The 20,088-nt window shown below is 43.4% G+C and overlaps 1 protein-coding gene across 1 annotated transcript in view; it reads left to right on the forward strand.

The window, feature by feature from the left end:
• The window catches only part of OBI1 (ORC ubiquitin ligase 1), a 34,264-nt gene that overhangs the window by 3,879 nt on the left and 10,297 nt on the right, over window positions 1-20,088 (forward strand). The window contains exons 2-5 of the mRNA XM_063126076.1: window positions 7,039-7,174; window positions 7,820-7,911; window positions 10,421-10,669; window positions 15,735-15,823. Of these exons, the coding sequence (XP_062982146.1) occupies window positions 7,039-7,174; window positions 7,820-7,911; window positions 10,421-10,669; window positions 15,735-15,823 (566 nt within the window). The remainder of the gene's footprint in view (window positions 1-7,038; window positions 7,175-7,819; window positions 7,912-10,420; window positions 10,670-15,734; window positions 15,824-20,088) is intronic.

The raw sequence follows: 20,088 nt of genomic DNA on the forward strand, positions 1-20,088 counted from the left end.
TTTATCAGGAGGATAAAGGGATCAAGACTTTTCCCCTCCCTCCCCTCCCCTTTTTGAAATTTTATCTCACTATTCCAGGGGTAGGCGATTTGCAGGCCAAAACATCTGGAGAGTCACAACTCCCACAATCTCTCACCATTGATTATGTGGGGTAGGGCTAATGGAAGTTGTTGCCCTCCAGATGTTTTGGCCTACGTGTTGCCCATTGCTGTGCTATGTTCCAAAGTACTGAAAGGCTTGATGGCACATATTCCCCCCTTCCACCTTAATTCTCTTTTCAGGATTGCTATATATCGGAGGGTGGGTGAGAGTTTCTGGAGAATGGGAAAGGGAAAGGTGTCCATCTTCCTCTGCCTGAGTCCCCGGGAAGCCACTGCCATTTAGAGTAAGATGGTAGTGGGCTGGATCAACAAAAGTTTGACCAGATAGAATGCAAATTCCTATTTTCTGTTCTAATCTGAAAACGTGTAGCGGTTGTAAAATCCTCTTATCTCATTGTGTGCATTTTGCTTACTTTAATTCTGAGGCACTGACTTAAGTTCGGACACACTTGGTTTCTGTGTACATGGTGCCAAAGATCAAATCCAAAGGTCTGTGAAAATACAATATCTCTGCAACTTCATATTGGGAAAATGAGGTGTTTTCTTGATGGAATGTGCCCCATTTCAGGAGCATATATGTTCTTTATGGAAAGTGAAGCAAGCTTGCCATGCAGTTATTTTTTGGTTTACCTGAAGCTGCTTAGGGAAGTATAGCCCCTAACCAGCCATTTCCTGTTGTCCTCCATGTTTTACCAAGGATCACCTTCAGAATGTGGGCCCTGCTTTCCTGTGACTTGGTACCATGTGGTTGGGAGCCACATAGGTATGAGGAACCCATAAAGGTCTTTAATTATTTCTCTGTGCCTGATGCCTATAGTCTTGTGTTTGTCAGACACATTAGAGTGTGAATGACAGAAAATGTATTGCTCCATCTAATACACTTTGTAATATTTCCACTTGAGGCCCAATGGTTTTAATCAGTTACCCAGGGACTTGGTTGGTGTCTCCCCAATCTTCTTTCTAATAATATATGTATTTATAGAAAAGCAAGTTTGTACTTACTGGATGGATTTTTTCTATTGTAGTTGTTTTTGTAAGAATACAAAACTATGTAAAACAATTACACAAAACAATGAGAGGGGTCAATCCTTAAAGGCGGCCTAAGTTATCATTTTAAATAAAAAATCATTAAACAAAAACCTACGGTTTACAAAACAACATTAAGGCTCTACAGTTTTCAACCAAACACCAAAAAGCAGGGAAATTTGGAGTTAAGGCTCACATCCTCCCGAAGGAGGCAGAAAGTGCAAGTGAAATGAGAATGTAGAACCTTAACGTTGTTTTGTAAACCTTAGGTTTTTCGTTTAATGAATTTCATGGCTTTGTGTAACGGATGACCAGATATTATACAGTTGACAACCAAGCCAGCATCAGCCAGGATGTTACACCATCTTAACACCCAATATAAAATCAAACCTAGTGATATGTGTTGAACCCACTTTTCAAATTAATAAATGAGCCCCAGAAGTTATGCTTTGATGAACTTTTCAAGAGCCAGTGTCCAGAGAGAAAAGCTTTTTATGACTGCCTCATGAAAAGGAAGCATTTCATGTTTTGTGTCTGTACTTGGAAACAACTTGAAAAATTGTTCTACTGGAATTGAAAATCCCTGATTAATTCTGGAAGAACACAAGATGATACAGGAAAGTAGAATCATAGAATAGTAGAGTTGGAAGGGGCCTATAAGGCCATCGAGTCCAACCCCCTGCTTAATGCAGGAATCCACCTTATAGCATCCCTGAAAGACAGACTTTGTCCCAACGACCCTGTGAGGTAGAATAGGGGGAGAGTCTGAGTGGCCACAGTAGTAAATGTTTTTCCTTTTGTGTTGTGACATAGAATGCAATCCTAGGCTCATTTAGACAGAAATAAGTCTTATAACCCACAGCATTCGCCACCCAGCATAGCTGGCTTGGAAGTAGTAAAACATATTTCTGTGTAAAGATGCCTAGAACTACATCATTATTTTTCCTCAGCCCTCCTTATTCCTAATCAACAACCTGAGTTTTAATTAAGTTTTTATTAGGATAGCTACACTCAAACACAAATGTTTGTGACAAAAAATGCAAGCAGCTCACCTTTTACACTAAATAATACATTTCTTTTTTAAGTAACTTACCACTCAAGAATCTAGCACTAAAATTTGTATTTTTACTACATTAAGATTAAAGAATCCACTTAAATCAAGTGCAGAGAACCTGCCATTTTTCATGTAAACGTTCAAATGTCCACATAGCAACACGTAATACTCAGATCGAAGTCATCACCAAATGTTGCTGCTTAACTGACATTAGCTTGGTTCACCTAACATACTAAGCCATGGTGGAGAGCCATGCTGAGTGGCTCATGATGGCCAATGTGTCATGGATGTAGCATTATTTCCTAGTTAGGGTGACCATATGAAAAGGAGGACAAGGCTCCTGTATCTTTAACAGTTGTATAGAAAAGGGAATTTCAGCAGGTGCCATTTGTATGCATGCAGCACCTGGTGAAATTCCATCTTCATCACAACAGATAAAGCTGCAGGAGCCCTGCCTTCTTGACCAGATTCAAAAGAGGGCAGCCCTTCTGCAGCTTTAACTGTTGTGATGAAGAGTGAATTTCACCAGGTGCTGCATGCATACAAATAACACCTACTGAAATTCCCTTTTCTATGCAACTGTTAAAGGTACAGGAGCCTTGTCCTCCTTTCCATATGGTCACCCTAGGTTAACTGCCCTAAATAAGCCACCTACAGAACCCCTACTCCATTGGTTCAGTGGGTGATCTATTTGAGCCACTTAACCCATTGCTGGTGTTAAAAATCCCCACCATGACAAGCTAGCTCATCATGGGCAGCTCAGTGCACCTAAATGCTATGGCTTCGCATGTTGTGTGAACCCAAACATTTTCTATATTCATAAAAGGGAATCCGGGTGTATCTTTTGTGAACACCAGGTTTAAATAGGAGTCCAGCTTCTGTTGAGGTTGAACTGCAAGATCTGCATGTTTCAATCCAAGAATGATTTGAAAAAGACTATTTGTTTGTTCCTGTTGAATAAAAAAACCCAGAAAGCCATCATCTCTGTTTTACACACACACACACACACACACACTCACACACACTCACACAGAGGCATCCTCTCTCTCTCTCTCTCTGCCAGGCATTCTTTCTCACATAGAGGCGCACACACAAACACACACACCAAACTACATACAATTCATCTTTGGAAACCATTCTCATCGAAAAGTCTCAGCTCTGTAGGGTGTCTTCCATCCACACACCCAATCGTATGTGTTAAGACTGTAAATAAATGTGATTGTGGGGCTTATAAACTAGATCAAAGAAAAGTTGGAATAAACCCTAAGGGTGTCCAGATGGAAGAGGGTAATGCGGGGGTTGCTCTATGAACTTGAAGAGGAAAGACTTTCCCATGTCTGCAATCAAGGGTGAAGATGGTAAAATGTCTCTCTGCAACAAGGGGGAGCAGATCTGATCCTCCACCCCACCAAGAGCAACCCTTTAAGTTCAATGGGGCTTACTCCCAAGTAAGTGTGCTGAGGGTCTTATGTAGCATATGATGCTGTGTGTTTATGTGTGTGCACCATGACTGAGATAAGCTCCAGGAATCTGCAGATGGCCAGAATTCCCCAGTGTTTTTTACCCCACATCACGGTGTTTAGGAATATGTGTCTGCCGTTCACGTTTTTCATCACACTTCTGCAGCTTATGAACTGCAAAGCTGAAAGCAACCTATCAGGCGTATATTGTGTGGCCTACCTGGGCCTACTTTGTAGTCTTGGGTAACAGCAAGTTTACAGAGGCTCTGGTTGGTGGGCTGCATTAATTTTGCTTGTATGGGCCCACATTTATTTATTTATTTATTTATTACATTTCTATGCTACCTAGTAGCTGAAGCTCTCTGGGCAGTTCACAACAAGGAGAACCACAAAGAACAGAATCACATACAACATAATTAACGTTTAAAGCTACAGTATAAAAGTAAAACCAAGGAGAAAACCTAGCAGCAGTGCAGACATTTAAAATGCAACAACGGATTTAAAACAACAGAACTAAAAGACTAAAATGCCTGGGAAAATAAAAAAGGTTTTCACCTGGCGCTGGAAAGATCACAATGTAAGTTCCAGGTGAGCCTCTCTGGGTCTCCCTAGGAATGGTATTTCAGTGGTGGGGCGGCCACTACAGAGAAGATTTTTTCTTCCCTGGTAACTACCCATCATAGGTCAGGGGTGGACAAAAAGTAGATCTGTGGGTGAATTGAAGTCGTTCACCAAGGATTTTCAATTCCCAGTTGTTTGACAATGGCAACCACGAAATTACCACCCACCCACCCACCCACCTACCTTATACTATACTACTGAAATAATTTTTGGTTTGGGGAATGACAAGGATTGGATTTTTGTGTGGAAGAACTGTGTGCTTAATTTAGTTCTGATACTCAATTACTGGGCTCAGAATTCTTTGAATCAAAGTGCATGTCATTAGTACCAGGCTCCGGTTGGAGGAACTTTGGGTTCAAATAAACCAAATAGGTCTCTCAAGCCTGAGGTCTGCTCACCTGTCACAGAGAGCTATGTATATTGGTTTTGGACAGAGTGGTAGAATACAATGCTTGAGAAGAAATGATTTTTTAAATTATTATTTCATCTTTGGATCTCTAGAAGTATAGCAGAGTTTAGCATTGCAAATATGAAAGACTTCTGGGAACAAATGTAACTTATTTACAGAGACCCAAACAAATGTTTTTGTAGTGGGCAAAGTCACATTATAAAATGCAGAATTTCTCTGTTTAGTTCATTATTGAATCCCAGGGCTTGTCTCCAAACAGAATTTTCAATTAAAGGGAGATCTTATTAGTCGTATCTTTCAGGAACTTATTTCTGTAAACTGTTTGTTCCTTTAGGAAAATATATAAGCATCTTGTTAAGATATAAACTCTTAAAACCCAATTCTCTCTGGTAAAACTTTTATTTCTGCCTTACGTACAATACTGCCTATTGTACTAGTTAGTTATCAATACTTAGAACATCTCAGCAGGGTTGAAAAAAACATCATCTACTCCTCTTTGGCCTTCAGAGAGACTTGTCTAATTTTTGTCTATAGGGAGAGGATAAACTGGCTGAGAATTTGCACTGTGGATTCTTTGGTGTAAACTCAGCTACGAGGCTGTTTACTATGATCCTCTCTCCTGGATCCTTCATCTGTAGATTTGTGCAAGAACTTGGGCTTCAGAGAATCCTGGTTTTTATTTTTATGTTTAAGTTTCTAGTTCTCAGAAAATGAAAATGTGTATGTTACAGAAGCTGTGAGCAGTATTAGGTCACTACAGCAAAGACAACAAGGTGGTCAGTGGGAACTTTTAAAAGTCTAGTGCAGTCTTCTCCAACCTGGTGCCCTCCAGATGTGTTGGATTACAACTCCCAGCACTCTTGACCATTGGCTGTGCTAGCACAGGCTGATGGGAGGTGAAGTCCAAAACATCTGGATGGTGCCCAGATGGGGAAGGCTGGGAACTTATTACATGAGTTTTAATAGGCCACTTCCCCAGTCATTACCTGGATATCTGAGAGAGTCTCCAAAACTTGGAAGCGGAGATGGAGTTCACATCCTTACATGGCTCTCTGGGTCTGTCTTAAGGATCCAAGCTCTGATCACCCTCCTTATTTGATGGCTCCTTCCTATGTGCCACCATTATTTTTTTCTTTTCAACCATCCAGATCCTAGAATTTGCAGATAGCAGCCTTGTTAGTCCATTGCAACAAAAACAGCCAAGAGACTTGTGGCACCTTAAAACAGGGGTGGGCAACCTGTGGCTCTCCAGATATTTAGGCCCTCAACTCCCATCAGCCAGCTTAGCTAATGGCGAGGGCTGATGAGAGTTGTTTGCCTTCAGATATATTGGACTACAAGGTGCCCACCCCATCCTTAAAGGCTAGTACATTTATTTTGACATAAGCTTTCATAGACAATACGGCACTCTAATAAAACACATGTACACAAAAGGGCCGAGGGGTATGTGCGTGTATTATGCTTGTATTATGTGGATCAGACGAAGTTGAGGATCTTCCTTGTTATTTGTTTGATGATGAATGAAATTACAGAGAAATATCTCATTTACTTGCTAAAAAAAATAATGGAATAAACTGGTCAGCTTGCCAGAAAATAGACGTCTTGCTTTTCAATAAGGACATGAAGTTTTTGAGAAGAGTTGCTACTTTCTTAATGACAATAGCTAAGGTCTGAGCCAGATTTTTTTAAGGCAGATCTAAATGATTGCACTAGAGAAGTTTGTTTTGATTCTAGCCTCATATGTTTTATTCTTGGTTTGGTTAACAGTTGTGCCTATAAAAATTGCAAACCAAAATTATGGAATGTTATCTGTAGGTTCAGATTGGATTTATTAATTATTTGGGTTTATTATTTTCTCTGATTTATATTCAGTTTGTTCACTTTTATTTTGGATATTTTTTCACTGTTATATTGTGATGACTTAAGGTGCAATCCTATGTATGTTTAGATTGAAAAAAAGTCCTACAACTCGCAGCATTTAGCTGGGAAATGCTGCGAGTTGTAGGACTTTTTTTCTGTCTAAACATACATAGGATTGCGCCCTTAGTGTTATAAACAATCTATTTATAACCAGTGTTGGCTTGTTTGAGAAGACTGGTATGGCATAAAATGTTACAACCAGGAGATCTTCACTTACCTGACTTGTATTTACACTTGTATGGATTGTGTGTAGTCAATAATAATAAGGCAGCTACTTACCTTTGTGGGCTTGGACAGGGTGAATGTTTTGAGCTTGCTGTTAGGAGCACCTCTGTTCCCAGCTTTGGTTTCATCACTGTTCCTCATATGCTGAACATGAGTTTTCTGTCCCAGGCCAAAGAGTAATAATGAATTACTGTTTCGTCGTTCCACTCTTTCTGTTGCAAGGTCCGCCATCCAGTCATCTGCACCAACAACCACGTCTTCTGCTCCATCTGCATTGAAGTGTGGCTGAAGAACAATAGCCAGTGTCCTGCTTGTAGGATCCCCATCACCCCTGACAATCCTTGCAAAGAAGTGCTAGGTAAGGCAGCTTTCCCACCCCCTACTCAAATATATGCAAGATCACTCGATGCCCTAATGTGGGAGTCGGTGTGTGTGTATTTCTTTCTGTTGAGGACTGCCTGCCAGTGGTGGGTGGAGCCAGTATCAAAGTGGGTGGAGCCACCCTTTTATTTCCCTCCTGTTCCTTCCTGCCTCCCCACCCAGTGGGTTGCCAGGGAGTCTGAATCAATAACTTGTAGAGGACTTGCAGAGGGCTTTTGAAATTAGGCTCAGGGTTGCAGCTTGCCTTATCCTGATGAGTGATAGACAGTCTGTGGAGATATTTCCAGCAGCCCACTAGTCTATTTTTTTAAAAAAAAGATGCTCACAGCCAGCTCTAGAAGATGTTGATCATCCTCAAAATCTGTTTGCAATTGGCCAGCATGTTCCGCCCCTCTTGTGAGTCACCATGCAGTGATGTGTCATGACTTGTACTCGCCCGCTTGACTGTGGGAAGGGCCTCCGGTATGATGAGTAAAGGGAGCTTTAATCTCTCGGGAGGAGAGGGACCAAAGGGATGCGTAGCAGTCTTTGTGCAGTCACCTTAAAATGCCAGTGTGACATTTGTTTAAAAGAAAATAAAGAAAGACTGTTGAACGGAGACAAATGTGTTACGTTGCTGCAGGAGGGACAAGCGAAAGTGATCCTGTGTTTAGCCCCACCGTCAGAAAACAGCTCCGCAAAACGAGACTCGAGCTACTGCACAAAGAATATGAGGTAAGAGCGTGTCAAAGACTGTGTCAGAAGGTGTGGCTGGGAAGCTTCTTGTCATATTAAAGACACAGTATCCCTGGGACACAGTATTTGGGCATTGCCCCATCCTCTTGTAGAGAACCAGAAGCGCTTCACAGGTTGCACATCTGCTATGCTGAAAGCAAGGTAGGAGGTGGGTGTAACCCAGGTTGCATTGATGATCGTGTGAAACTCATCTCACTCAAATTTTGGCTAGGGGCAGGGGGAGGTTGTTGTGTGTACCCAGAGTTTGCATGTGCCAGGGAGGTGCAGGCAGGTATGTCTCTCTGGTATGTGTTACATCAGAGAAACACCTGGTGTATTCAGTTGTGTCACGTGACAATTTGCATTGGGGAAGTAGGTAACCTGGTGCTCTTCATATGTTTTGGACTGCAACTCCCATCATCCCTGGGCTTGGCCATACTGACAGATTGGTGGGAGTTGTAATCCAAGTCATCTAGAGGGCCCCAGTTGCCTACCCCAATCTACCCTTGTAGACTGTATGGGTCGCACAGTGTCTATCCCATTATTATTATTTTCCCAGTTGCCATGCCACTTGTGGGAATGAAAAATGAGCCAGTGTCTTTTCACATCTGTAATTTAGGGAGAATACTGGCCTACCTTTTAGGGTGGCAGTAAAGATTAGTGTGTGTGTGTGTGTGTAGCATTTTGAAGAAGGCTGCGTAAATGCCAAGTGTCAATTTTTGTGACTCCTGGAAGTATCCAAAGAAGACGAGAGGAGAACCCTCAAGAGAGATGTCAGACCAGAACAAAAGGAAGTATCCAACATAAAATTTTCATTATTTTTTACATCCTTCTCAGTGAGGCCATTGCTTCCACAGTACCTGCATCTTGAGGACAGAAGGAAGGAATGTGGCCTGCAACAAAATGTTGCATTGTAGGGTTCTGCTTTAAGGATTTCAGTCATTCCATTCTATTCCTAATCACACACACATACACACCCCACCTGCCCAACTGTCAGTCCTCATTCTGTGGCTGTGGGTATGTTCAGACGTCATTGGACTATTTTGGGGGTCTTCCCCGCTTAGGATTCTTCCGAAGATTTTTGTACTTCTGCAGACCTTGGGCTGCTGATATCCACATCTTGTACATGGGTGGTGCCATTTGGGCTACATAAGCAATAGCACTTACAGCCTAAACATTGGAAATAAAGGGTACGATCATTCTGGACTTGGTTCTGGTCCTATCATTTCCTTGATGTACACAGCTTGCATATATTCTGTTTAGGAAGGAGCATATTGAAATTGCCTCGTATTTCAAAGTGCAGTTGTGGGCAGATCTATCTAGAAAGCATCTGCCTGGCCCCTGTTGGAATCAGTATACTGGACTAGATGGGGCCCTTAGTCTGGTCCTGTAGGGCTCACGTTCTCTCCAGCTGTGGGGTCCCTCCCAGAGCTCTGGCCCCTAGATGTCACCAGGTCTGGACTTCCCCAAGAATTTCCCAAAACACCAGCTGCAGCCACCTCCCCATCTGTAGAGATGAGTGGGACTCTCCTCTTTGGATGCTTAAGAATAAGCATGTATTTATGTTAACAGCCAAAATCCAGAACAAACTAGAGGCCCAGCTTACCTCGGTTGCTCGGAGTGCCCATTGCCAGCTGTTCCCGTTCCTGCATAGAGATAGCTTAGTCACTTTGACCCATGCACCGATAATCCCACGGTTAGACTACGGTCATGTATTCTGCGTCACACTGCCCTTGCGCCTGGATCAGAAGCTGCAGCATGCAGCAGCAAGGGTGCACCCTGGGACACCCAGGTATACATGAGTTAAAAGAACTGCACTGTCCGCCAGAAGGCAGGTGCTATGACCAGTGGAGGCTGGTGTCTCTGATGACAGTGCGCTCTCGCTTTTAGTCAGATCCAACTAGAACTCTAACAAAGCTATCCAAGGTGCTGAAGCCTAGCCCCAACATGGTTTCAGCACCTGGGAGAGCTCCCACAGAATACGGGCTGAAACCCAGAGCGGATTCCCAGTCCCATTGATATCAGAGCCACCAGCCTGCACTGGCTGTGACACTCAGTGCTGTATTACAGATACTCCTGAGGACTACAAGGTCGAGGCAGGAACATAAGGGGTGAAGTGGTCCCTAAGATAACCTAGTCTCCGGTTGCTTAGGACTTCATCTGTCAACAACAGATCCATAAACATGGCCTGGTAGCTTACTGGAAGCCAGTCTGGTTCTTTTAGCATAGGTGTAACATGCTGCCCAAAAGAAGCTCCTGTTAGTAGCTTCACAGCTGCATTCTGCAGTTTCCGGACCAGCTGTAAGGGTATTCCCACATTGCAATTATCCAAACTCGGTCATTCTACAAAAGCCTTCATAAGAATTAAATGGCACAGTGCTCTGTCTATTCTCAAACTTAACTTGTAATGTTTTTGTTCGTCCTTTCCCTCACCCCTTCTCTCCTCCTCCTCCTGCTTTCTCGAAATATGATGACAATTCTCATACCCCTGGTTCTCCCCGCTGCAAAGGATGAGATAGAATCTCTGCAGAAAGAGTTGGATGAGCTGAAAGGGAAAAACCTGAGCTTGGAGTCCCAACTCAAATCTGTCCTGCACCCTGTGACGCTGGACGTGTCCGACAAAAGCCGGGAGAGTCCTCAGCTCTCGGACGAAGAGCGCAAAGTGGATCCCGAGACTTTGGCAGCGTGGACCCAGAAACTCCAGGCTGCGAGTGATATGTACGAGAAAGCAAAGGACGACCTGGAAAAGTTAACGGAGGTAACAAAATGTCTGCTAACCTAATTGGGCAGCGATCTAAGGATTTAATATTGGATTGGCAGGGGCAAAGGGTTGCGTGACCTCTCGGTAATTCCTAGATGCGCAAGAAAGCAAAATTGGGCTGCGACGTGGGTCAATTGACTTTCTTTTATTTGACTGCATTCCAATAGTCTATGAAATCAAGAACTCAAGAAATCCATATGGTCTAATATCTTTTAGGCAGACTCAAAGATCACCAAAATTGTGCAAGCTTTTGAAGGTTTGTGCATCGTCTTCGTGATCTTTTAGTTAGCCTAATAAACTCATGGATTTCAAACACTTTGGATATGGGGGATTTATTTTTTTATGGCCAACATGTTTCGGCAATATTGATTCTAGGACTTTTCTTACGGCCAACACAACTAGCTTTGTTTTGTATCCCTTTTAGAAGTGACAGATCTCCTGCTCTTTGCATTGTTGTCATGTGGGAAGAGTCACAGCTGGAAGGAAATGGTCCTTGGCCCTAGGCTGGCTAAGTCAGCATTTCACCCCCCCTCATTTATAAGCAGGCAGCTGATTTTCTTCCAGAAAGCTTACAGGGTGAACCAGAAGGCAGCTGGCTGCTCCGGAGAGGCCCGGTGGCTCCTCTCATCCTGCGGTCTTTCCTGCCGTGGGTGAGCAGGGCCAGCAGGAACCTCAGGAGCACCCACTTTGTGCTGCTAGGTGGGTAACAACCAGTGGGATATAGTGGCTAGAGTGTCAGACTGGGAGTCGGGAGATCCGTGTTCTAGTCCCCACTCAGCCTTGGAAACCCAGTGGGTGACTTTGGGCCAGTCACAGATTCTCAGCCCATCCTACCTCACAGGGTGGTTGTTGTGAGGATAAAAATGGAGAGGAGGAGGAGGGTTATATACACCACCTTGGGTTCCTTGGAGGAAAAATGGTGGGGTATAAAATAAATAATTAAAATAAAATAACAACTCCGGAGAGTCCTGCAAGCCCTGCTGTCCCTCTGAAGCCAATGCTGCAGGGGGAGAGCAGCCAGTGGGTCTCTCCAGGGCACCCAGTGCAGGGCCACCTCACTGGAGTGAGGCAGTGGCTGGGGATGTTCTTGGAGGGGAGGGGGGAGCATGCAATTCGCCGCTCCTCCCACTCTGCCTTTGGAGTCAGGGGATTCACCCCGCCTCCTGGCAGGGCTGGCCCTGTGTGTAGGGCTTTAAAGGTAAGCAAACACCAGCACTCTGAGACCCAAACTACACATTACTTTGTATATTTAGCTGGCAGCCACATCTTTCTTTCTTTTTTTAACTCTAAAGTAAGTGCGGAGGTCCCAATATGGGTTGGGACACTCGTGTGCATGTGGGCAGGGAGCGAAGGGTAGAGGCAGAGCTTAGGAGAAGTTTAGTCCTTGGTCCCTGCAAGTGTAATTTTCATAGCCAATATTGAATGACTATTTGGCAATGAAAGTTACAGGCACGGGCTCCCAATTGCTATCAGAATCACACTGGGAGACAAAGGATTAACCCCCCCCCAATCTTCCCTACTAGGGTCCTGATCCATATCTGTCTGCCTTTACTTTTGATTAATAAAGCTGTATCTGCTAGCTACATCGGCAAAATAACTTTGGATTGTGCCCAGAAACAGACTGGGAAGGCAGCACAGTTATTTCAGCACTGGTTGGGATTTGTTCCTATCACCCAGTCCTAGGTAGAAGCCGAGGAGCTGTACTTTGAACTAACAGTGGTTTTCAAACAGTCTTCAAAGGCAGCCCCAAATGGAATGTCATTACGGTAGCCTCATCTGGAGGTTACAAGAGCATGGGTCAATTTGTCCAAGCCATCTTTGTCCAGGTGGCGGTTGCAGTCTTGGTGCCATGTCACAAAAGGCTGAAAACACTGGATCCAGGATGCATACTCACACTATGGCCCTGCTGCTTTAGGGAGAGTGCAGCCATATCCAGAACAAGCTGAACACTACCTCTCTGCACAAGCAAACCACCCACCTGGAATACCTCCAGCTTAATAGAGGGATAAGGAGGTATCAGTATTAATGGCAGCCATCACATTGACACAGCCATAATTCCCCAGGGGTTGAGACTACCAAGAAGCCGATGTGGAGATGGGCATCCATGTGATCTGATGTGTATTCTAGAGTCTTCTAGAACAGGCGTGATTGTAGAGTCTTCTAGAACAGGCGTGATTGTAGAGTCTTCTAGAACATAGCATCTAGCACTATTCTCTACTCTTTCTTACCATTATAATCACTTAATGTTTTAAATGCTTTACCAATATTTGACTGGTCAGCTGGCCAAGTTTCTTCTTCTTCTGACAATCTAAAGTTAAACATTCACTATGAGTGTCAAACATTCCCTGTTTTGCCCACTGACCTTTTAGCTTTTGCCAGTTCAGTAGCCACTAATTGTATTAGACTGTTGGTCCCCCACCCCCCAAGTATTGATGACCAGATGCCTTTCAGGCTTCCAATAATCTATGAAACATCTCTGATTGGCACCCTTTTGATTTGCAAACATCATCCAGTTGGTTGAGAGGTGGTACATCCTTGCTAAGGCAAAGGCCGTAAGGGGTGATTTGCTCCTGAAATTTGCCCTAGCAAATCCCATTGCCTGAGCGAGTGCTAATTATGTTGCACAAGCATTGGTTTACACTAGCACAGTATCCTTAGGGCTGGGGCACAGTTGGATCCTACCCGTACGCCTCATGCCTCAGTGACTTAAAACAGATGGAGTTCAGCACATTGGAGGTCTCTTGAAATATGCTATATTGAATTCTTTCCATACTTAGGGGCTAGTTCCCACGATTGGCACATTCAAGTGGATTAGTTTTTTGGGACTGTACCACCAGGCTTCAGATAGCAAGTGGCATATTTGGATGTTTCTCACCAGGGAGCAAAAATACCTAAATGTAGGAAGCAAGCATGTTGGGGAAAGGTTTAGCCTGCTATTCTCCTTGACAATGTATTTTTGTGTGCCCAGGGTAAGTGAGACATTTGTTTGGTTCACAAGAATACTCAATTTTCACCTCTAAGACTGAACACGGAACAAAATGGAATGCATCTCTCTAACAAACTGTACATTTCCAAGGCTTGCAATTATTTATTTATTTTGTGGGGGTGGGGGAAGAGGAATGCATACAAAAAAAAATGGGTACATTTGAAAGGTGCATGTAAAGAATAGGTACATCTGAAAATGTGCCCAGAACGGCTATTTTCAACGGGGGGAAATATGTGCATTTAAGAAATGTGTACAAATAATACACACAATTAGAAACATGCACACGAAACTACATATGAACTTCAAGGGTGGGTAGTGCATGGGGGAAGCCTTGTTTCCAATGAAGACCAGAGTCAGAAAGGGTTTGGCAGTAGAAAAACAAGAACCTCAACAAGTTTGCACTTTATTATTTATGTTTGTATGTATACATATTTATTTTTTGTATGTATACATATTCTTCATGTAGATACATATTCTTTATGTATTTAATCTTCCCAATAACTAATGTTCTCTCAACAGATTTACCCATCCCTACCCTGCCTGGGGTATATTTCATTGAAGATACCGTTCACTACCTGCAGCTTGAAGTGGTAGAGTCCAGGCAGGCTTTACCACTTGAATCTGCTGATGATGTAAATAGTCCTGTATTTTGGTCTTTCAAGTGGACTGGGCATACTTGAGTGGACAGGAGTGGGCAACTGTGGTCCCCCAGATGTTTTGGCTTGCAGCTCTGATCATCCATCAGTATTGGCTATGCTGGCTTGAGCCGATGGGAGCTTTTGGCGAAAACATCTGGCGGGCCACCAGTTGCCCACCCCTGCTTTAGATCATGGCCCTGAACAGGCAAAATGTTGCCCACCCATCCCCGCAAGTCCCCCCCCCCCCGAACAGGAAAAGTGTACATTTTCAAAAATGCTCATCCAAAATGCACACTCCCCCCCACCCATAGGCTAAAAAGTGTGAAAATGAGGATTTGGGGAGGGGGGCAGAATGCACATTTGCAGAAGTGCGTGTTTTTGGAAAGGCGCAATTGCACCCTTTCAAACACAAATTCATAAAATTGCAAAAAAAAATAATACTGAGAATTCTGTTCCTGCTTGCATTCAGGGTCATGAATAGGACACAGTTGCATGATTTGTGATTGAAATTTTTGTACATCCTAGCTTAGACTTAATGTGTGGGGGAGGAGATTGACTTATTAGGACACGGAATAACAGGCTCAAGTTAAAGGAAGCCAGATTCCAGCTGGACATCAGGAAAAACTTCCTGACTGTTAGAGCAGTACAACAATGGAATCAGTTACCTAGGGAGGTTGTGGGCTCTCCCACACTAGAGGCATTCAAGAGGCAGCTGGACAAGCATCTGTCAGGGATGCTTTAGGGTGGATTCCTGCATTGAGCAGGGGGTTGGACTCGATGGCCTTGTAGGCCCCTTCCAACTCTGCTATTCTATGATTCTATGACTTCCATGTTGTCACACAAAAGGCTAATTACTAGTACATTCATGGAAGTGATACCAAAGAGAGATATCCAATAAGTTGTCATCGTAGATTTGGTTTGTGTGTGTGCGCCTTTAAAAAAAGAAAAGAAAAAAGTGCGCCAGTGGGCAATCTTAGTCTGTTTGGGAGAGTAAGGACGCTGTTCAACATTCATTTTGCTGATACCTGCACATTGTAATGTTAATGCATTTAAAGTATTTAGTCATGTGGAGGAGGGGGAGGGGGGAACATGGAATTGCCATTAGTATATCCCCCGTAATGACTGTCAGGCTGAACTAAGACGGCTTTGTTTATTTCCCTGGATAGAAGCCCTCGCGGCGTATTTTGGGAATATAAATTAAAAATGTCTGTTTCTCTCTTCAGTTTTCGCGAGCCATTTCCCAGGGTAATTTTTAAGTGGTGTCCCTATTGGGCGTGGTGGCGTGGGAGGAGATGGAGGGAGGCAAGGCCTGTATTAACTGTTGCTACTTTAAATCTGCCCCCTTAAAATCTTAAATGGTTTGTCTTTGAAAGACTGCTTAGTTGTTGCTGCTGCTGCTGCTGCCGCTTTATGCTTAATCCTCTTAATTTCCATATAGGCAAATAAGAAACTGAGGCTGGAAAACGGGAGCCTTGTGAGGGAGAACTTGCGGCTGAAGGCTGAGGTTGGAAGCCGATCGCCCCAGAAGTATGTAAATATTTTAAGCCCTGTCGTGCATTATTCATTTGACCATGCTTAACTGTTGGAAGGCCGTAAATGAGGTTGCAGTGATGTTGACAGGGCTGGTGGGGCGGCCTTGTCTGTCTATTGGGGATGAGTTAAACAGGGATCTTGGATGGTTTGTCTTCCTTGAGACTTGGATGCCACGTTTGGTCTCAAAAGGTGGAATTTTTTTTTAATCATTTGTAGCTTTTAAACATGGAATGTTTAAAAGCTACAGCTCTCCTCTCTCTCACACTATCTCACACTCTCTCATCTCACACTATTGCCCCGCTCGTGCTCTTCGCTCCTCTGATGCCATGTTTCTCGCCTGCCCAAGGGCCTCTACTTCCCTTGCTCGGCTTCGTCCATTTTCGTCTGCTGCCCCTTACGCCTGGAACGCTCTTCCAGAACATTTGAGAACTACAAGTTCAACCACAGCTTTTAAAGCTCAACTAAAAACTTTTCTTTTTCCTAAAGCTTTTAAAACTTGATGTTGTGCAGACTTCTACTGTTACTTTCTACTGTTAGTTTTTCCCTACCCTGTGCCTGCTTACCCTTCCCTGTACCTGTTGGCATTCTCTTCCCCTCCTTATTGTTTTACTATGATTTTATTAGATTGTAAGCCTATGCGGCAGAGTCTTGCTATTTACTGTTTTACTCTGTACAGCACCATGTACATTGATGGTGCTATATAAATAAATAATAATAATAATAATAATAATAATAATAATAATAATAATAATAATAATTGATTGTTCCATAGACTCCTATTACCTCCTCCACCCATCCCCCATGCTATTTATTTTTTATAAGAACTAGCAAATAGGCCTGGCTTTGGATGGGTTGGAATAACCCCTAGCTTGAAAACAGTGAAGCCTTTGAGAGAACTTATCGTCAAGAGTGAGACACATTGTACCCGCCTCACCTAAGTAAAGCTGTGCCCATTGGCATTTCTAGGCTTGACCCCTGCCATGGAGTCTGTCCACTCCAGTCTCCTGATGAGCTGGGGGCTGCCCCATAGCAGGGGGAGGGGGCAGGCATATAACCGTCCCTTGGCTTCCTAATCTCCCCTGGTTTCCTATTGTACGGTTAGCAAAGTTTGCGCCTTGTGGCTGAAGATGTTACTTCAGGCTCCAACCACATTGACAAACTAAAATTAAAATTATTTAATGCATTTCAAAAATCAAAATAACCCAGAGTATGCGTGCCAAGTTTCAGGTGACTAGGTTCACCTCCATGGCGCTACCAGATCGACAGATACACACCCTTTTTATTGTACATTTCTGCCATGTTTTACGATTGGAGTCTACATAAAAAATCAAAAAATCCAATAGATACATTATCTTGCACAGCCCATCAGAAGTAGGTCCTGAGTATTCTCTCAGTCTGTCTCCCTCCCTCTCCTGGGTTCTCCCTCACAAGGCAGTTGGTGTTGGCCTTCTGATGAGGGAGGGCGACAGGCTAACCTCAGCCTTCCTCAACCTAGGGTGCTCCAGATGTGTTGGACTGCATCTCCCAGAATGCCCCAGCCAGCTGGCTGGGGCATTCTGGGAGTTGTAGACCAACACATCTGGAGCGCCCCAGGTTGAGGAAGGCTGGGCTAACTAGAGATGGAGCTGGCCTGCCTTTTTCAACGCTATGCGGTAGGTTAGGCCAGCCTGGTATTTCAGAGCTTGCTTGGTTGCCCCCAGCAACAAGGAATTCTATGCAGCCTGTTGCCAGACAGGGGTTCCGACAACAGGCTCCTTAACATGGATATATTTATTTATTTGTAATTTATTTACAATATTTGTATACCACTCCACATCCAAAAGATCTCTATCTGTGAACAACAGATAGGGTAAAAGGACCAAAGGATAAAAACGCCATGTTAAAAGATTACTATTATTTTTTAAACAAGGTTCTGATAAAACCAAGTTCAGGTAAAACTGCAGCTGGTTACTCAAGGAATATTTGTGGGCGTGAGGGGAAACATAAAATAATCCATCCAGAGGAGATGGCCATCCCTCTTCCACCAGCCTGCTGCACTTCCGTGCTGGCCATGGGGGAAGAGAAGTCCCCACCTCCACAGCCATTGTGGAAACACTGGTACTAGTCTCTCTCCTCGTAATTTTGGACTATTACCCTTTTTGTGGGCTTATTCATAAGGCAGGGTCAGGCTGACAGACAATGGCCAGCCGGAGATCAACCATACTTTGGGTATTTGAATCCACGTCATCTTCGGGTATGTAGTTCAGCACTCTAGCCACTACACCAAGCTGGTTCTCTGTTAACCATACAAAACCGTTGTAAGAATCACTCTTTGATTTGATCTGGAAAACAATTTTCTATATAGTTTCCTGGCTTTGCATAGATCAGACCTGCGCAGCCTGTGATCACCCACCAAGCTGACCAGCCATGTATAGGCCTTTATGCATATAGCCATGTATAGGCCAGCATACATATAGCAGCCATTTATAAGCTAAACATGGCTATATGCATAGGCCACCATATATACACATTGAAGTCTACTGGAGAATGTATGTATGCTTGCATTTGTCCTGCACAGGTCCTTGCTTTCCAGACATACACACACACAGTTAATTGCCTTGGAGGCGTCAATTAATTAAGCAAGCCAAGAGTGAAGTAGAGTTTTTTGCCAGCAGGAATTAAGTAAGCCAAGTGTGAAACAGAGTTTTTTGACAACCTACCAGAAAACTGATCAGCCCCCTGTTCTTGCTTTCTGCCTGGGGCTACAGAAGTAGGAGCCTCTGGTACAAGCCCATCTCTTTCGTGTTACTCCTCCATCAGTAATATGGCTATTACCCATTTTCTCCAAAACTCACGTGCGGATATTGTAAACATTTCACATTCATTCCTCTGGATTAAATTCAAGGCAAGATCTTGATTGATTTGGAATAGAGGAGAATGCCATTTTCTATTGTGCTGGAATAGAAGTGTGAATGCCTTCTCTTGAAGGAGCCACACACAAGCTTCTGTCTCGCTTCCTGGACTTGTAGGATGAAGGGCCAAGCTACCATGGTGTGGGAGCCAGCTCCTGTGTGGCCTCTTCGCCATGCTGCTCCAGTAATGTATAGATCAGTCCACGATCTGGTACCCTCCAGATGTGTTACACTGCAACTTCTCATGGCTGGGAATGATGGGAGTTGCAGTCCAATACATCTGGAGGGCATCAGGTCAGGGAAGGCTGGTATAGATTATGGCAGTCACATGGGCCAGGATCAATAATTTCGTTCCGTCTGGATCCTGGGGAAGAAGGATAGTGATATGGGAAGAAACAACATTATATATATATATATATATATATATATATATATATATATATATATATGTGTGTGTGTGTGTGTGTGTGTGTGTGTGTGTGTGTGTGTGTATGTGTATATATATATATATATATATATATATATATGTATGTATGTATGTATGTATTCGCTGATATGCCCAGCATTACTCGGGTCTGTGAATAATGTTTATAACATTTATTTGATATATAATAAATTTCTATACAACTTATTAATCTTCAGGTTGGTTGGTTTTTTTTAGTTTGGTTGAGTTAGTAAATTGTTTTGTTAGAATAAATGGAAAATTGTGTTAATAAGAACTGTATTTTAAATTAGAGCTTCATGATAAACCACATTTTTGGTTTTACCTGAAAAGCCTACACCTCCCATCATGCCATGGCCAGAGCAGGTGTCTAAACTTCAAAAAAGATCAGGACACACAACACCTTTTCTACCAGCTAAAAGAGATGCAACCCTAAAAACATGTTTTCAAAATATACCCGGCATCGCCCAGATATCTGAATAACATATAGTAGGGAAGCGGATCCACTATCTTAAAGTGGCAGGCCGGTGCTAGGCATGTGAGTTAACCTTTAAACAAATTAAATTCATTTCCCCCCTCTCTTACCCTCATGACAACCCTGCAAGGTAAGCCTGTCCTAGGCCTGTGAAGTAACTTTAAAACAAATTAAACAGAAGAGTGAATGGAGGAATGACTGACAGCTATTGAAACAGAAGAGTGAATGGAGGAATGACTGAAAGCTAAGGCTAGAATGGAATGGTGTGGGGAGTTAGTGGCAGTTGGGGAAAGTCTGTTAGTGGGAGCTGAGTTAGGACTGAGAGATAGTGATGCCAGTACTACACCTCCCAGCATGCCTTTGGAGGCCCTTAGGTGCCCATGTCCTCTGAGAGGCACTTTCCTCCTCTTGTGGCTGATGCTGCTCCTTGACAGAACATCGAGGAGTAGCA

Source organism: Elgaria multicarinata, chromosome 5, assembly GCF_023053635.1.
Source record: "Elgaria multicarinata webbii isolate HBS135686 ecotype San Diego chromosome 5, rElgMul1.1.pri, whole genome shotgun sequence".
NCBI classification, from domain to species: domain Eukaryota; kingdom Metazoa; phylum Chordata; class Lepidosauria; order Squamata; family Anguidae; genus Elgaria; species Elgaria multicarinata.